General features: G+C 40.1%; 1 protein-coding gene across 1 annotated transcript; it reads right to left on the bottom strand.

Moving 5' to 3' along the window:
• Positions 1-1,862: 1,862 nt before the first annotated feature.
• MCM8 (minichromosome maintenance 8 homologous recombination repair factor) lies at positions 1,863-18,548 on the bottom strand. Its single transcript, XM_071740103.1, has 19 exons — positions 18,479-18,548; positions 18,221-18,379; positions 17,979-18,053; positions 17,412-17,494; positions 17,094-17,243; positions 16,199-16,302; positions 14,805-15,003; positions 13,082-13,167; positions 11,488-11,639; positions 10,431-10,629; positions 9,647-9,677; positions 9,242-9,382; positions 7,452-7,593; positions 6,597-6,792; positions 6,103-6,316; positions 4,934-5,143; positions 4,158-4,234; positions 3,525-3,714; positions 1,863-2,198 (listed from the first exon to the last, which is right to left on the bottom strand). Exons 2-19 carry the CDS (start codon positions 18,333-18,335, stop codon positions 2,106-2,108), a joined length of 2,457 nt encoding a protein of 818 aa, XP_071596204.1. The 5' UTR covers positions 18,336-18,379; positions 18,479-18,548; the 3' UTR covers positions 1,863-2,105.
• Between the last annotated feature and the right edge of the window lie 165 nt (positions 18,549-18,713).

Raw genomic sequence — 18,713 nt, 5'->3', positions numbered from 1 at the left:
TGACCTAAAATGCCTGTGTGGTTGTTCATTAATTAATTCCTTTACCGCATCAAATTAGGGGCAGTTGCTTTTCCCCTCCCTTTTGGTTTTTAACTGTGGGGTGGGTGAAGGCTGGAGTAGAAGCATCGGATCTGGGCCCCAAGACAGGGTGTGCCATCAGCACCTTCACAGGTGATACAAAAGCTGGATGAGAGGCTCATAAACCACAGGGTCACAGTGCCAGTCAGAGGGAAACTGGAAAGTGCCTCTGCAGAGCAGCTCATAGATGCTCCTGCTGAGGAGATACTAAAAATTCAAGTGGACGTGGAGCTGGGCACGTGGTTCACTTGAGCAGTGGCACAGGTCCTTACCCATTGCTGCCATTCTGTGGCCCCAGAATTCGAGAAGGGGAGGTAGAACCCTGCTTCTGAACTTCCAGTGCTGTCCTCTGCATATATAACCTTCTGTCCTGGTTATATTGTGTGAGTTCGTGAAGTATGAGAACAAGGAGGGATTTCTCACACATGGAAAACAAAACAGAAAAGCCAAACACTGCACTAATCTGTTGGCAAAGGTAAAAAAAAAAAAAAAAAAAAAAAAAAAGTATAATCAGTCTAACACCGACTTCCCATTGGTTGATAGAGTAGGTTGCCTCCTCATGCAGGATTAAATCCCAATTTGCAAGGTGTATCTCTGCTGCTTAAATGTTAATGGCTCCAGGGCAAGATGATTTTTTTGTCATCTTTAAAAGGTCATACCTTTTAAAAGGTTCATACCTTTTAAAGAAGGAAAAACAAACAAAAAAAAAACCCACACACAAAAAAAAACCCCACAAAAAGACAACCTGGGAAGAGCATACTGCTTGCCACTTACTAGTTCGTATATACAGCTGTAATTTCTTTTGTCTTAGGTCTCTCATCTGTCAAACTAGTTTTCAGTTTTAAGTATTTTGAAATAGATTCATACTGAAGCAGTGTGGAGAAATTTAGTACGTTCTTTCACATCTGTAAAGCTTGGATTTTCATACAAAAACTGCTATAGAAGCATAGTGTACATCAGCTTAAAAAAAGGTAGTAATAATGGAGTTCATCTTATCTTACAATACATGTATCTTATCATATATTAGAAATAAAAAGGGAAGAGAGAAGTATCAGCAATGCCCTCTACAATTATTTTTTTCCAAAAATTGGTGGTGGTTCTATTTTTTTTGAATACTTACATAGAAAACTTCTCCTTGGCCATTTTATTGCACCAAACCACAAATCTGATTTCAGAAAAGTCAGGAAACATTCAACACTTTTAGAACATACAATCTTCTGTGGCAGGAACTGTCACACAGAATCATACATATATTTGTGTAACAGTCACTAGCAGCCACACCAGTTTTCACTTTTACTGTATAAATACTCTTGAGCAAATCACAGATTTCCCATATAAATGTTTAATTAAAGATATAAATAAAATCCAATTCCCATTTCACAAAATATTGTAATAAGGATATTTTCTTAACTCACACTTGTGTTTCAAATAAAATCTCAGCTACAAAGACTAATAAATACAGAACTGCAAAACAGAAAATTAAGTCAGTTTCAACAGTTTCACCTTCTCACAGCTACAAAACTCTTCCATCAACCTGAAGGTTCCCAACTTCGAAGTTTCTATAGAAGCTTCTATACTTCAAATTCCTCATATTAACTACAGTGCTGAAAACACAACTCATCATCCTCTCATGAGAGATTTCCAGCTTTAAATTCACGGATCCTACATCACTATGCTTGGAAGTCAAATCTGTTACTGCACCGTGATAACATCAATATAAACCACACCTTCCACTCCTCCAGGAAGACGGGGCTCGCACCAGCCTTACGGAGTCAGTCCCTTTTTGGGCCAGGAGACTCACAGGATGAATCAAAAGCAGCAACACCCCCCCACGTGTTGCTCATCCTGTGGCAGCTTAAAAGAAGCCCGCGGGCACTGCGGGTTTCCCCGAGGGATTCTCACACCTCGGGAGGCAGCAGTGCACTGACTGCTAAGCTGCAGCTCAACGCCCCGTGCTGCTGCCAGCCCATCCGCCCAGCCCGGGTGTAACAACTACGGCTCAGGGAAGGTTATCACAGCGGTTCTTTTCACATCGTCTGAAGCTGATAAACGCGTGAGCCTTTTTTCAGAAGATAACCCTGATCGTTTAGGGATCCAACAAAGCCTTCAAAATCAGCTACCTGGGAAAAGAAAGGAAAGGCGAAAATGAACATTAAGTTGGAAGTATGACATTTTTATCTGTCACACAAAAGCAGTTTATAAGTGAAATAAACTGAGCTTCAAATAGATTAGTTTCCTTAGCAAATGGTTGACCTACTAGGAGGTGGCATACAGCCAGCTGCACCTTTGTGTGCTTTTCTTACACACTGCTTTTATTGTGGTGTTACATAGAACAAGTGTTCACATCTTTATGAGATTCAGAAAGTATACAAAGTAACCTATGCGTAAATCTAAGTTCTGAAACACAAGTATCTGCCAGAGGGAAGCCTGATTTCTACAACTCTCGCTGATTTCAAAGCACTTCATACAGGAGTAGAACTCTGAATGAGCAAAACATATTCTATATATGAAGGGAAAAGTAGAATTAATTGAATTAGCTTTAAGTAGCTAGTCAATGAATTAATGAATGCTTATGTGAGAAGAGAGCTGGCATAACATGTTCTGTCAGATAGGATTTATGCCTAATCCATATTTATGTACTGTCAACATTTGAACAAGTTCTGAAGCAGAAGACATCTTGTCCCAGCAGGTGAAAGTAGGGTAACCAGGTAACAAGAACAACAGTATCATTGCTCATAGTAAGTTCCATAAAGTCATTATCACTACTTTTCACTCGTTACACTGAAATCCAGTTTTAAATTGGCATTGAAAGCTTTTTATCATGCAGCAAGAAGCAGAATTAGCTGGCAGTACTTTTGTCTGGCAAGTACAGAATGCCACAAGTAAACCCACAAGTACAGAATGAAAACCCCTTGCAGGATAAAACACACTTGTGGCCATGTGTCCTCATTAATATTCCTATCAAGTTACAACATCAGGATGCTTGAAGCAGTAATGAAAACCCAAAAGGCCTATTTGGGCCAGAGAAGGCCAAGCAGATATGTCACTGAGCTGCTGAAGCAGAACACAGACACCACAACGGCCTCAATTTGGAAATTAAAATAGGTGTGTTCCCCAGGGAGCCAGAGGAAGTCAGGTGCACTGAAATTAAAAATTGCCTTTCATAAAACAAAGCAGAATCTTGTTAAGGACGAGCTTCAGAAGCAGAATCAATCCTTTCTAGTGGCAAGTTGTTGTTACTGTCAAACAGCTAGTAAGGTTAGTAAAGCTTGTGAACAAAGGCAGCTCAGGAAGAATGTTCAGCCTAGAAGCAGCTACTGCTGCTTATTTCTGTTCACTGCAGAGAGGCACAAAAGATGTGCCTTTTCCAATTCCCATTTTGCAACAGGTAATTGTGACTGGTCCTGTAGTTTATTGGTGAAGGAATGCCTGATTTCCAGACTTACTCGTATCTGTAGCTCCTTGGCAATCTGTCGAAGCTGTTGCAAGTCAAAGAGGTTGTTGTAAGTTCTCTCTGCAATATTGTTAAGGGCAGACACAAATCTTTTTGCTTGTGACCGATTGCTCATCCCAGACCCATGCTGTGAACGTTCAAAGTCCAGTTTTCCAAACTCATCTGAGTAGGTTCCCAGCATGCTAAAAAGAAGATCAAGAGGAGGTAAAAACAAGAGTGCATTCATTTGCTTCCTGAAACATAACTGCTCGAGCCATTAAATTCTCAGAATCCACATCAGAAACCATGCCCTATTAAGAAAATCACTATCTAGGGAATTTAAACTAAGGATCTGCCCACATAATTTCTGAATTTAAATAGTTCAGCCACAACAGAGAGGAATCACATAAGGGAAAAACAAAACAAAACATTTGGCAGGGCCTCATATCTAAATTACTGCACAACTCAAAGGTCTCAGTGATCACAGTTTTTAAAGATGTAACAAATTTGAATAATGGTATCATGGACCTAGGTTCCCAAGGTAATTTTTTCACTGTGTTTGTACATCTATATTAAAAAAAAAAGCATTGGTGTGATTGGCACAGCACCGTGATGATTTATTTATTTTTAAATAAGTGTGTATTACCTATATTTCATTATTTCTATTACATCCTCAGCATCTTCTTTGGTAGATTTCTCCCTTAATTCCAGTCTTGATCTTGCCTTAAAACAAAACAAAACCCACGAAGTTAAACTTCAGATTTAGTATAACTGATGTTAAAATAGGCTACAATCACCTTATGAAAGGCACAGATTTTAGGAGCAGAGACAGAACCTGAGCTTACAAGATTTTGGTGAATATTCTGCTATTTTTTTGATAGTGTTTCAATGTCATCTCCTGCTTTCATCACTAGCCTGTAGCTTGGAGTTTATTTGCTTTTTAACAGTGTATTCTTGGTAGAAAGCAGATAAATCATGCTATTGAGTGAGGCACAGTGTTTGTGAAAACAGCAGTGGTTCAAGGTCAAAATGGGCAGCAGCATGCTCCTGCCTTCACCTATTTTTTTCTCATTTTGTGAAAATGTGATTATATTCTTTTCCCGCCCCCTCAAGGTTGTTTTATTTTATTACAGGCTTTAAGCAACAGCAGCTCTTAAGCATTTTTAAGTGTCCTATATTCTCATTTTATCTGATTTTGTGTGGGTTTTTTTGTTGGTTTTTTTTTTTTTAACACAGCAAACTGGAAATTTAAATAGAGGTGTGTGTCCCGGGGAGCCAGAGGAAGTGAAGCATAGTGAAACTGTACTGAAACACAAAAAAGGCAGAGCAGTGAATAAGCCATCAAAAATTACAGGATACCAGTAGCAGCATAGGAATTCTCTCTCTGTTTTCAAGCCCTGAAGTATCACAGCTTGCATTTACCTCTGTAAGTCGGATCAGTGACTCCAGCTGCCTGGTGGTGATTGGTGTGCTGTCTGCTCCTTGATTCTGTTTTCGGAGCTCAAGGTAGAATTCCTGGAGGACCTGAGCAGCTTCTGGAGATAAATTTGGGTGAACGTACTGCCGAGCATATCCAACATACTTCCTCAGCAGCTGGTGTGGAATGGCATCAAAGTTTTCTCCTGGTAAGATCTAACCCAATTACAAAGAGCTTAGTTTTCTGTCTGTCAGAATCTTGTACAATGCAAATTTTAACATGAAATCTTCATCTTCCATGCTTTATCTGGTGAAATCTTCACTGTAAAGGCTCAGTGCTTTGTATATTGAAGCATGTACTGAAAAGAATCCATCTGGTATGCTTAGACATATAATTAAACATGCTTGGCCATTTCAGAAAAAGCAGATTAGAAGCTTCTAATTTGCAAGCAGCAACATAAGATAAGAAGCACCAAATAGAATTTTTAATGTATTTAAATCATTTCTCCAAAGAGAAAATCCAGTTTCCCAATTGTTATAACATACAGCTCCACAGAAGATTAAACCATCAGGGCTGATATCACATTTCCAAAAGTGCATGGCTTTAGCTCCAGTACAGGATACTTCTCCAAAGGCCTGGCATTTGATAGTATGAGCCCTCAAACTGATCACATAAGTTTAATAAGAAATATGCTTCCTCTCCTATAAACCCCAAATCTGTCATGAGTTGCATATGCTCAAGGATTTCTTTACGCACTGTTTTATTCAGATTCAATACTTCCCAGCACATCCTGTTATCTCAAGTTATTGTATCCAGTCTCTCTCTGTTGCTTTCTATTCAATTAGCTAACACAGCAATTTTGCTTTGGAGCACCTTAAGCTAAGTGTCTCCTCACTACTGTAACTGTAAAAGAACCCAGCTCAGCTAGTAAATTCTCTTCTGTGTGGAGAGGATGATGGCCTGAGACACACCTTTAGCAGCTGCAGCAGGGTGGGTAACATTAGCTACAACAGGCAATTGGTAGAAACCGTTAGATGGAGCCTTTAATGCTTCCTCTAATTCAGAGCCAATTATCACGAGAACAATGGGAGTGGGGTCAGGGTTGCCAGGACCCAAACGCAAGGAGTACTACCAGAAGGAGCACAGCAACAGCCAGAGTTGCTCCTGGTCCTACCTTCAGTCTTTCAAGCAGTGGTCGATCTGAAACAACTTGGAGGACAGAGTGATCCTGTGAGCTGGTACGGGCGACAACAGCGCTGCTGCACGCCGCCTGCTTCCCAGCCCGGATGGCCATCACGTGCTCAGACAGCAGGTGGTCATGATCTTCATTTGGGGTGTCCAGCAAAATGAAAACCAGGTCAAACCTCGACAGTAAGGCACTCCCCATTCTAGAGGAAAGACAAGAAAACCACAAAAAAAATATAAAAGTGGAAAAAACTACAGCAACTCTACTCCACTTGAAAGACACTTAAAAGAAACCTCCTATCCCATTCATTCAGAATAAAGTAAAACAGCAATTTCTCTCTCAAAAGCCATGGAAAATTATTACAATGAGTTTGTGCTTAAGATCCAGGAAACTAAAAAGCAATTACATATAAGATACAAAACTGCCAGAAGCATCTACTCCACAGTGTGAACTATATAAGCAGCATTTCAGAAAGTGCTCACTTTAAGTTCTCAGACACAGTTTTGGCTTTATTGTAATGTCCTCCAACTGGGTTTGCTGCAGCAACAATAGATGTGCGAGCTGGCAAACTGCAAACGATCCCAGCCTTGGCAAGGCTGATGCTTTGCTGCTCCATGGCTTCCAACAAAGCCTGATGCTGGTTTCCCATCTTGTCAAATTCATCTATTCCACAAATACCTGGAAGCAATTAACACAAGACTTATTAGAAAACACACTGACTGAAGGACAAGTGTATGCTACAGCCCACTGATGATTGTATAATCTGGTAGGCTGTATGTTACAATCCATCAGAAGTCCAAACGAACGTCTTAGGAAGTGCAGGAGACATCAGACCAACTCTCTGTTTCAGCAAGGTTTGTTCTCATTGCTGCTGCAGCTGAACCACTCTAAAGCTGGCCTGGCTCACAGAAGCAGTGTCTTCATGACACATTAAGATCTCAAAAAGCTTCTTAAAAATAGAAAGAGACAAGAAATCCCATAAGCCAGTAATTCTTCTAAAAACAGCAAGAGTCCAGCATCTGCCATTAAGTAGAGATTTATCAGCAAGAGAATCCTAGCTCTTTGACACATTAAATAAGGCTGGCATATGAATTGCAGAACTCCACTTTCATGCACATCCTAAGCCCTAGGAAAGCAGGAACCACCTCCAGCTAATTCTCCACCTCATTGGAGAAGCTCAGAACTTCCCAGGGTGTGGAAAGCCAGTATCATACTTCGGGTTTACATTTCTAGTCCACAGTTACAGAAGCACTGCAGTTTATCTTAGGACTCAACAGCACACACATCCCTCCCTCCCACATACAGTGATACAAAACCTGCTGCATTACATGTATTACCTTGATCTCCAAGAACTAAAGCACCAGCTTCCAAGGCAAAATCTCCAGAAGTGCCGTCTCTAGAAAGCGTCACGGTCAGGCCAGAGCTGGTGGAAGTATTGCCACAAACATACACACCTCGAGGAGCAACATTACACACTGCCTAGAAGAGAAAATAAATGCTTTTTTTTCTTCCCCAGGGTGAAGACTTCCTTAAGTCTTATTCTGGAGAAACATTTCAAAGTAAACCCATATTTTATTTCTTTCTACTTAGCGTGGCCCAAGAGTAAAGTTATAACTTCTAGGGACGTACTTCTGCAAAGCAGTAGGAATAACTTGGGCTGCAATCCTTGCAGCACAGTCCACTGTGTTTTCAAAACTGCTAGGACACTGGGCACAACAGTTACCTTTCAAAATAGGTTGAAATGCTTGGGAATATGCTATCCATCACAGAACTGCAGTTATATAGTTTCTGTATCTTCAGACCCCAAGATGTATTTAGACTAACACCTTGTCCTAGGTGCACAACACATGCTGCTTCAGAGAAGGCATGCCTAATGCTCCCCAGAGCTAGGGGATATAGGATAGTCCTACTCTTTTCCATGCTTCTTGTATCCAGAAAGCAGCCTACAATTTGAAATATGAACTAGAAAAGCAAAGCATGGTAAGCTTGAACATAGACATGCTGCAGATAAATTTACCTAAAATACAGTTACAACTGTATACATGTTACAACTGTATTTTACAGTTACAGCTGTATTTTCGCAGTAATTATCTATAGTTAATCTTTTATTATCTTTATAATTATCTTTTAATCTGTTTCAATTAATAGGTAACACTCAGAGCATATTTGGTTCAGTACTGGACATGTGACAGGCAGTGAGTACTGAAGAAAAAACAAACAAACAAAGAAACCTTGTTCCCTACTTAGCTTTGGTTTTCTCCTTGGGATTTTTTTTTCTATGTCTTATTTAAAGGAACAAACAGATTATTATCTTTTCTTGAATGACATTCTGTTATCTAGTAATCATGTGAAAAAAAAATTTACTGTGCTATAAAAAGAGTCCCCAGCGAATGAAAAAATAATGTAAACATTGTTTGCCAAGATGCATACAAATACATCACTTCAGTTAAATTATTGCATAGTTTAAGATAATATTGGGGTTGGTTAACAGGGAGTTTGGTTAACATAATATTGTCCACACTACAGATTCCTTTACTAAACTGGTTTTGTCACAGTCATACAGAAATGCCCACCAAGACTAAAACCCAAATGCTGCAGTAGATTCCTTTCCCAAAAAGCCAAGATATCTGTGCTAGCAACATAGAAATAGGGTAAAAGAGAATGGAAGTAAAAATTCCAGATGGTAAGTGGCATAGTATTTAAATCTGCATTAGTTCCAAAAGTGTACTCATTTCATTTGACAATGGATCAGCTAAATGAAGATAGGAAGGATTGGAACTCCTCACCAGGGAAAGGGGCTGGTGGGGAAAAAAGACCCAAACAACTACATAAGGGCAGGACAGCAAGCCTATACTTGAAAGCTCACAGGTTTGACCAATTATACCTGCTTTGATAAGAATTTTAACAGGCTGGATCCCTTCTACAAGGCTCCCTGGAAGGAGAGGACAGCAGGACAGTAACCCTTTGAGTACCATCCTATATTTCAGGCATGCTACCTAAAAAGATAGCTAGAGCCAGGCTCAAGCAAAACTTTTGGCTGTTAGCACAGCTACCCTACCATGCTTATCAAAAAGCAAGGAAATAAGAGAAAAATACCACCAGAGAATGGAAGTAAATCAAACCATACTTGCAACATTTGACTTTTTCCCAATCCTGGATCTCCAACAACCAGAACATGTGGGTCTCCTCTCACCGGGATTCTGTTCTTGTCATCTACAAACTTCTGACATCCTCCAAATAATGCCAGGGCCAAACCTGCCTTTACAATCTGTAGTGGTACATACAAACAGCTTGTAAGTATTTGATCCTGGTAGCTTACACTGACAGCTCCTCAGAAATCACTGAAATAACCCTGTCCTTCTGGACAGCTAAACTTAAGGATACAAGGCTGCCACTTCCCTGTCACTGTAAACACAGTCCCTGTCCCTGCCCCTTGCCCCTACCCCAGATAAGCTTTATAAATCCTTTAGGACTTCATTGTGGCATCAGCATTTCAAACTGAAGTAGGAAGCAGAGCTGTTAAATTACTTGCCTCATGGCCATAGATTGCAGGACAAAGAGAGCTGAAAAACAAAGAACACTGACATAAGTGACATATAAATCTTGTATTACTATTGAGTAATCACTTGCTCTGTCTCTATTGTCACAAAATACCTCTATAACCATAAAACATTCAGTAAGCTGTTGCTGAATTTCTGACAGAACACGTTTAAATCAGCAGCATAGAATTTCTTGAAACTTTCAGATAAAAATTTTCAGATGCTTGAAGTAAGGAAAGCCTTTAATCTGAGTATACAGAAGCACAGAGGAGAAGTTTCCCAATGGCTTGTGCACTATCTCAATCAAGTAACTACCTGTAACCCTCCTTTGAAAGGTGAGAGTTTTGTGTTCTTTTACTCCCCTGGGAGAGCCTGAGGGACACTGCAACTAAAAGAGTACTTTTCAGTTTAAACTGAGAGTCTTTCACATCCTCTGCTCAGTTCTTAGACTTCTTTCCCCTGCTACAGGAAAGCAGGGTGGAGAACCAAACAGAGCTTCTGAGCTGAACTTACTCAATGAGGAGCAAAATTAACTATTTAATTGCTTTTTCTAGTCTTAACTTCTCTGTATCCTTTAAATCCCTCCCAGTGTTCAACCATTCCCATGGCAATAGTTTCACCTCCTCCCAAGCCCCTTGTCCACTATAGATAGTTAAATCTCTGGTATCTGTGGTAGACATTTCATAGCTTTAAGATGAGCTGCCACAACTGTCTGAAGGCAGTCAAGTGGATTTAGAAGTCTAATCCTAGACCTAGTCTAGGTCTGACACAACTTACTTCACAATGAGCCTGAACAGATTTTCCTCAGCTTGAATTTCTTGAACAGCATAGAGGTCTTTAAGTGAAAACTCCATGAATGATCTTTGAAAAGTCTCATCATCAAAATTCTTTGGTTTTTGTCCTTTGCAGTTGCTGACAGAATTTGCTTCAATGTACAACAAGAACATACACTTGTCATTCTTATTTTTAGAAGCTCCTGTTAAAAAAATTCAGAATGGATGAAGGAGTAATTTTTCTGTCATTAAGTACTGGTGTTATTTACAAATGGCATAGCATAATTCAGAAATATTAAGTGTAATATGTGTAAAATGGTAATATTTAAGTAATTTAACATCTGCATTTTTTAAAAAAATTGATGCAAAGGGTTCAGGGTTATAGCTATATTTGTTCTTTCAGTTCCCTCCATTTAGGTACACAAAAAACATTTTACTGCACTATGAGGGCATATGTGTATTGAGAAAATTTCCTCCCAGAATAAGTTACTTTTTCAAGGAATTTTAAATTATTACATTAATAAATTGAATATAAAATGCTTCCACTAAATATTTAGAGGAAAAACATCCATTGTGCAGAAGAATTAAATACGTAGCTTAATAATCACTGATTTTCTATACACTCCAGTTATTACTGAGCAGAAAACACAGTCTCACTGCACATGAGTCCTACATATATATTGAGTCCTGCAATATATTCTATTTCAGCTGTGTGCAACATGTTTCTTCACTTTGGGAAAAAAGATAATAAGATAATACTCCTTCACAACAGTGTGACAGTTTTCCTGTCGTTTGAAGGGGATGTTAAAGGGAAAAGAGAGTGGGCTGTGAAACCCCCTGTCATTCAGTGGCCATCAGACAGTGCTCCTCTTGGAGGGCACTGCTTCTGGCTTTTTCAAAATAACTAATTGATATAAAACTTTGGGAACTTCTGAAGATACATACACTTAATGTCTTCACAACTTTGAGAACTCAAAGGGGGATGGTGGTTGTTGTTCTGTTGTAATCATTGGGAAAATCCCCACCCTAGGGAAAAGGTGTTCTCAGGTGATGTAATTTACCTTCCTCTGTGCTTGATACTTTCACTATCCCTGTAATTGTGACCATATCTCCTGGGACACAGCTGTCCACAAGGTCTTGAACCAGCTCACACTCGATTGTGCGAGGGATTCGGCCCGTTTCTCGCTGATCATCTGACATGAGCTCCTGCACCCTACAAAACAAGGTGAGCACATACTCCACAAGTAAACATTTCCAATTCAACAATGGCATTCAAGACCTGCAGCTGTATGCTTCTAACCAACCCTTTCCAAGCTGAAAAGGGAGACAGAAATACCCTGATAAGCTCTAGAAACAACACCGCTGAATTTGGAGAAATAAACTTACTCAGTTCAGACTTCAATAAGTAGGTATATATTATGCATAAGCCCCAGAAAAAAAAACACAACTATGATCTCCAGAAAGAATAAAAAAAGCTGAAATTCAGATTTTCTAGCACTTATGATGATATTCACGTAGAAATAATTACAGTATGTGAAATGGACCTCATACAAAAACTAAGAGCTCAGACATTAGAGCCCTGATGAATGTTTAATTGGCATTCTAACCATCTCAAAGCCTGAAATTCCTCAGGCCAAAACAAGAAGAGCAGCTCACTCTCCCTATAATTGTAAAAGGCTAACAAGTAACAAATTCTTTGTAAGGTTCCAGTTTTGGCTCTACTCCTGGAGCTGATAGCTTTTCTTGAAGCTGAGTCAAGCTTTTCTTCAGAAGCGCTGATAAACAGCACCCTCTAGAGCTGCTGGCAAGACTGTCAGCAGTATTTTTTTTTTTTTACAAAACACATTTACATGTCATTAGGCACAATAAGACTTCTGGTAAGCATGTGAACTTACAGAATCTGAATGTAAAAAGGGGGAAAAGTATGCAGAGTCCTGTTTTTTCCAAGCTGACAGCCCTACTGCAGAAAGCTAACGGGGCAGACAAGAAGCAACATAAACTCTTCTGAAAGTGTGTTATGGGACTAGAGTAGGATGGTTATAACATTAATAGAACATAGTAGGATAGAAGCAAGCAAAACCACGTCCACATTCCACCTTCCTACACTTTAAAATTCTTAATTTCTGTAGAAAGAGTAACTTGTTCCCTTTTACCAAAGCTCTCACAAGTTTTAGGCATATCTGCTTGCTGATTAGACATAAAAAATAGATGAATGGGCAGGAGCAGCACTACTTCCTTCTACTGAATGTACCTTGGGGACTGGGAGACACAACATCACTTCAGGATATGATCTTTAGCCCTCAAATTTAATGTCATTTAATAGGGCTTCTCTAGCCAACTTACAGGTCATTAAAAGTAATAATTAGTAGATGCAATTAGAAACAACTGAGAAAAGCTGTAAAGAGCACAAACTGAGCATTTCTTAAATAATGGTAGGAGGGATTCCCAAGAAGCAATTGTACTGAGTAGGTTGAATATAAGTATACTAATTCTTGACTAAAACAACTGCTATGTAACACAAACTTTGAAGAGTGCTTGCTACAAAAGATTATTAAAAAATTACTCAGTGTAACGTGGAATGAACCATTGTGTCACTTTTTGACTGCTCTGCTGCAGACAGACATTTTTGTGCAGAAAACAAAAAGACTTGCTTACTTAACAGACTGCCAGTCCACTGTAGTAGTTAAAGGAGAGCTTCTGTCAGCTGTGAAGGATCGGCCTCGACACTCGGGAACAAGGCACTGCAACAACAGTAATTCTAATTCACTCCAGATGTTACCTCACAATGATAATTTGAAATTGCCTTATTTGGTTAAAAAAAAAAAAAAAAAGCAAGCAAATCAATGTGATTCATTAGCACCATTTAAGGAAAGAAGTTGGTTACATCAGGATTACAAATTAGCATGTACTTAATTAACCAAGTGCTGTCAACCACTGACACCTCAACCCTGACTTCCAGTTTCCAGAGCATATACAGCTAAATTGCATGATCCCTGTGGTGAACTGGTTTGAGGTTAAGGTTTAGGCTGGGGGAGCAAAGGGTGGTGGGTGTGTTTTTGTAGGGGTTTTGTTTATTTTTCACTTGGTTGCTGTTTTGTTAGTTTGGAGTCCTTTTATTACTTGCAGATGCTGAAGAGGACATGGTATTTTTCACTTGAGTGCATTAGGTAACATTAAGTAATTGAGCACCTTCCTATGTCTAATGACTTTTTAAATCCAGATTTTAAAAATGGTGAAATTAAAATAGAAAGCTCTAAACAAAACCCACAAAAAACACCAATCTAAGCATACAGAAACACCTCAGCAAGCTGAAGGCAGTTTTTTAAAGTAGTGAAAGGGAAGTTAAAAGAGACTTATTTTTGTCTAGACTTGAGGGAGTTTCTATCTTGTTTCAGCAGGATAGAATTTTCTCAATTAACAAGGGCATGGAGCAATCCAGAGCTGCGTGGTACATTTATTTTTTTCTAGTGTGTGCTGTTTAATCTATCTTTACATATTACGGGATGAAGTTCAACACGGCCAAGTGCCGGGTCCTGCACTTTGGCCACAAGAACCCCATGGGGAGCTCCAGGCTGGGCACAGAGTGGCTGAGAGCAGCCAGGCAGAAAGGGACCTGGGAGTCTGGATTGACAGGAAGCTGAACATGAGCCAGCAGTGTGCCCAGGTGGCCAAGAAGGCCAATGGCATCCTGGCCTGTATCAGGAACAGCGTGGCCAGCAGGTCCAAGGAAGTGATTCTGCCCCTGTACTCAGCGCTGGTGAGGCCACACCTTGAGTCCTGTGTCCAGTTCTGGGCCCCTCAGTTCAGGAAGGATATCGAGGTCCTGGAGCAGGTCCAAAGGAGGGCAACCAGGCTGGTGAAGGGACTCGAGCACAGATCCTATGAGGAGAGGCTGAGGGAGCTGGGGCTGTTCAGCCTGGAGAAGAGGAGGCTCAGGGGAGACCTCATCACTCTCTACAACTCCCTGAAAGGAGGGTGTAGCCAGGGGGGGGTTGGTCTCTTTTCCCAGGCAACTCTCAGCAAGACAAGAGGGCACGGTCTCAAGTTGTGCCGGGGGAGGTTTAGGTTGGACATTAGAAAGAATTTCTTTACTGAGAGGGTGATCAGACATTGGAATGGGCTGCCCCGGGAAGTGGTGGATTCTCCGTCCCTGGAGATATTTAAAAAGAGACTGGATGTGGCACTCAGTGCCATGGTCTGGTAACTGCAGCGGTAGTGGATCAAGGGTTGGACTTGATGATCTCTGAGGTCCCTTCCAACCCGGCTAATTCTATGATTCTATGATATTAGATACATCTATTTTTTTTAATACCAGTGGTGCTACTTTTTGCCAAATCACAACCGATGAGGGAAAAGGCATGAAGTGTCTTGACCTTACCTTAGTTGGAAGTGTGTACTTTCCATCAGGAAGAGGAACAGCTTGAACATCTCCACATGTGCCACATACAAAAGCCAGCTTGGTGCAGAGAGGCTTAATGTTACTGACACGCACAACAGTCCCACGCAAGGCAATGTATTTTCCATAGCAGTTGGCTCGGACGTTTTTCAGCTGCGTCAGCGGATCATAGTTGTACACCCTACACAAAAGTAAAGCCTTAATATTTTGAAATACTTATCACACTTAAGTGAAGAACAAAAAAAAAAAAAAAACTACCAAAAATCAAACAGACTAAGAAACAAAGTCTGGCACCCAATAACAACAAAGGTTTACACATCAATTATTAACAGTAACCCAGAGCACCAATTCAAAATACTTTGTCTGTGGCACAGTTTTTGATTCCTGTTCTAGAAAGCAGCATAACATTTAATTTTTCCCAAGTGCTTATACTTCAACAGCTATACAGTTTTTTATATAGTGACACCTTCCTCCTGTAAACAACTGAGAATAGTGATACAACAGAAACTACTTTATAGTAATCTCTTCAAATTATTTCAGATTAAAACCAGAGCTTAGACTTGCAACACAAAAGGATCAAAGATTTGGTATGCTTGTGGTCCAAAGGAAGCATGAGTTTTCATGTTTCGAGGACATTTGAACCTGTCGTTGGGTACAATACACTGCACCTTGTCAGGGATGACAAAAAATTCAGAAAAACAAACTCTGAGCAGAATGGAATGGGCCTCATGAGACTGTCTGGTCCCACCCTCAGGCTCAAGCAAGGTCAGCTAGAGCAGGCTGCCCAGCTACACTCCCAGTTGAGTTTTGAATAAGTTTGCAGATGGAAACCACATAAACTCTCTCACAATAAAATAATGTTTTCTTGTGTTCACATAAGAGAGGACCACAGTGGGGTAAAAATGTGGATTTGTATCCCCCAAATTGTCACAGGAGGGCAGATGTGAAACTGCAGCCTGTGCTGGATCACAGAGAGGGACAGGTGTGGACCCTTTCCAAATCAGCTTCTTTATGAAGACCAGCTAACAAAGGCTAGATCATAATGCCTTCCCAATTTCTACAGTAAACAGCAGAAAGTTAAATATATTTATTTGTTTTTCCATCAATGTGTTTTGTAGAGATTTAGTTCTACTCATAAGCTGTTTGTCCAGCTTAAAAGCAGCTTTCATTTTGCATTCGTCTTCAAAGTGACAGTTTAGCCTTTGTCACTGAAGAAAAAAACCCCAGAAAGTGTACCCTGTTTTTCTGGAAACAGCTTCAGAGTCAAGTCTCTCAATTAAGCAAGTGAGGCTTCAGCACAACGCAGGGACACTGATAAGCACTAGACAAGAGGCATATACATCCTCCTGAAAACACCAAGACTCAACACCCATTACCTAGCATGAATGAGAGGCACATTTATTATAGGTTCTCCATCAAGGGGTAATCCTTCTTGCACCTGCAGCTCTGCAGCATGCCTTTCAAGGTCCTTTGTTAGCACCTACACAGAAGAGAAAGGCAGACACAGATGTAGTATGGACTCAATTTGCTACTAAGTTTGCCTAACACCCCTTAAGCTTCCTACTGAAGTCTAAAGAACCCTCTGCTGCTCGGTGACTCCCCCACTAAACGGTGTTTTTCCACTTCTGAAGTTCTAAGCTCCAAATGGAATTTAAAAATCAACATATTTGTTGCCTTTCTTTAATTAAAGAGAAAAAAAAGAAAAAAGAACACACAGGGTAATCTTTAGTGCTTGTCAGTGTGTGGAGTTTTGACTGAAACACAGACATCTGACAACTTGCTTCTCAATAACAAGCAGTCAGCTGCTACTTTTAAGAGGCATTCAGAGGAGCAAGGAATTCTTGGATCTGCTCCCCATTCACCTACCCAGAGTCATGGTTCTGCTACATGAGGTTTGACACACAGCACAGTATATTAAAAAAAAAAACAAAAACACAAAGAAACCCAAGCAGAAATAGGAACTCCTATTAAGGAGTAACATAAAACTTAGAATTATACTTAGTTTTAGTCAACTCCTTTGATGATGAATAAGGAAAATGCACCAAACCCAAAGCATTTGCAAAATGAACCAAACCCAAAGCATTTGCAAAATAGTTTTGTATCCCATACAGAAACAGTGGAGAGAGATAGAAGTTTGAGTTTTGAATAAACAGTTACTTTCTGTAAGACAAAAAACAAGAGTGGAGCTTTTTAACAAAATTGCCTTAAAGTCCCAGTGATTCTTTCACATTGTGAAGGTTATGGCTGCATATGTTGGAACATCATATTTACCTGATGAATTGCCAGACCCATGCAGTGCAGTATTATATGAGGCATATCCCTTAATTCAGTAGATATATTTGGTATTGATTTACTTAATTCTCTGTCTTGTATTAGTTCCTTGTAATCCACAAGGATACTTCCTTTTCTTTCTATTTCATCCTGTGAAACACTTTCAGTTATTAAACACATTTCAAATTATAAACATAACACAACCAAACCATGGCATAAACATTTCATATCTATGATGAAGAAAACACATAAAACCTATAACATCACTGTACCAACAAGAGGTTGGAGAGGGGAGGGAGTGTTTTAGTTTGCTTTTACCTTATCATAAAGCTCAATGCGTTGCATGAAGAACTTTTCAAAGGCTTGAGTCTTCTGGACAAAAGGAGACTTGTCAACATAAGCTAATTAGAAACACATTGCATTAGTAATTGATATCAGTAATTAATTCAATTTCACAAAATAACACAAACAGGCAATTTGTCTTCCACTAGCTTTCTGCATTCCAAAACTAAGATAATAGATCTCTAGAGTATCAGTAATGTTGTAAGACTTGTTACAAAACAGAACTTTATCTAAGATAACTTAGGACAAGCACAGCGGACTCACGTATATTCAAGTTTTTGATAGACTTCATGTTTTACACAACTGATGGCCAAGATTTAAGAAATATCATATTTAACACTATTTCAAGATGCCTTTCCAAGTTTTGGAGCCCAAAGATATTACAAGATATTACAGACCAAAGCCCCTACTGTATTAATGTTTTCATATTGCAGATATAAATTTCAGTTTCTTGCTGTTGAACTCACCCCCTGTTACTCATAACCAGTTCTAGAAAAAAGAGAATAAAATACTTGCTACATATTAATTTTGTTCCAAAAATACCTTCAGAGAAATAAAGTTTCCAACCCTTATAGGGAATAAACTGGTCCAACGTTGATTGAACTAGTCGAGATTTTACTGGAGAAAGAAAATAAAAAATAATATAACTGTTACTAGATCCGCAGAGATACTGAAACAAGTTTTAGTCTCAATTATCCTTTTGGCAACCGGGAAGCAACTAGTTGTCTCAGCGGTAAAAGTATTATTGCTTCAGAAAACACGGAGAAGAACAAGAAATGACTCACCAGGCTCAGGCATTCTTTTCACCTCTACCTTCTGAGCTCTTCCTCGCCATCCCCCTCGCCATCCCTGAAATCCTCTTCCGCGGGCACATCCCCGGCCTCTCAGGTCTCGACTCATCTCTCTCCACAGGCATCAGTTTGGGGACGTGACGGCAACCCCAACTAACGGAACGAAAATTTTGATGAGTAAATACTTTATTGAAATTTAAACTTAAATTTAACGGTTGTTTGGCGAGGTTGGGGGGGAAGAGGAAACTTCACCGGCACACGGAGCGCACCGCGGCTCCCCCAGCGCCCTGAGGAGAACAGGGAACGGGGCCTCACCTCAGGATTCCGTTTTGGCGCCGAGACCTTTAACTTCCGGGTCCGCGACCAATCCGGAGGGAGCATGCGGCGTTGCCATGGAGCAGGGGGCGTGTCCCGCCCGCCCTCATTGGCCTCCTCTCTCCCTGACGTCAGAGCCTCAACCCCGCCCACTTGCTCCTTCCCCCTGAGC

This window comes from Heliangelus exortis, chromosome 3, assembly GCF_036169615.1.
Source record: "Heliangelus exortis chromosome 3, bHelExo1.hap1, whole genome shotgun sequence".
NCBI lineage: Eukaryota > Metazoa > Chordata > Aves > Apodiformes > Trochilidae > Heliangelus > Heliangelus exortis.
The sequence above is the reverse complement of the archived record's forward strand: the minus strand, read 5'-3'. Positions and strand labels throughout refer to the sequence as shown.

What these genes read in the sequence shown, in the direction of transcription:
- MCM8 (XM_071740103.1), bottom strand. Translation starts at nt 18,335, where the DNA reads ATGAGTCGAGACCTGAGAGGCCGGGGATGTGCCCGCGGAAGAGGATTT. An exon ending in GAAACTTTATTTCTCTGAAG is followed by an intron (nt 17,495 to 17,978) that starts GTATTTTTGGAA and finishes GTTTCTAATTAG; the next exon opens with CTTATGTTGACAAGTCTCCT. An exon ending in AGTACACACTTCCAACTAAG is followed by an intron (nt 13,168 to 14,804) that starts GTAAGGTCAAGA and finishes CTGTTGTTGCAG; the next exon opens with TGCCTTGTTCCCGAGTGTCG.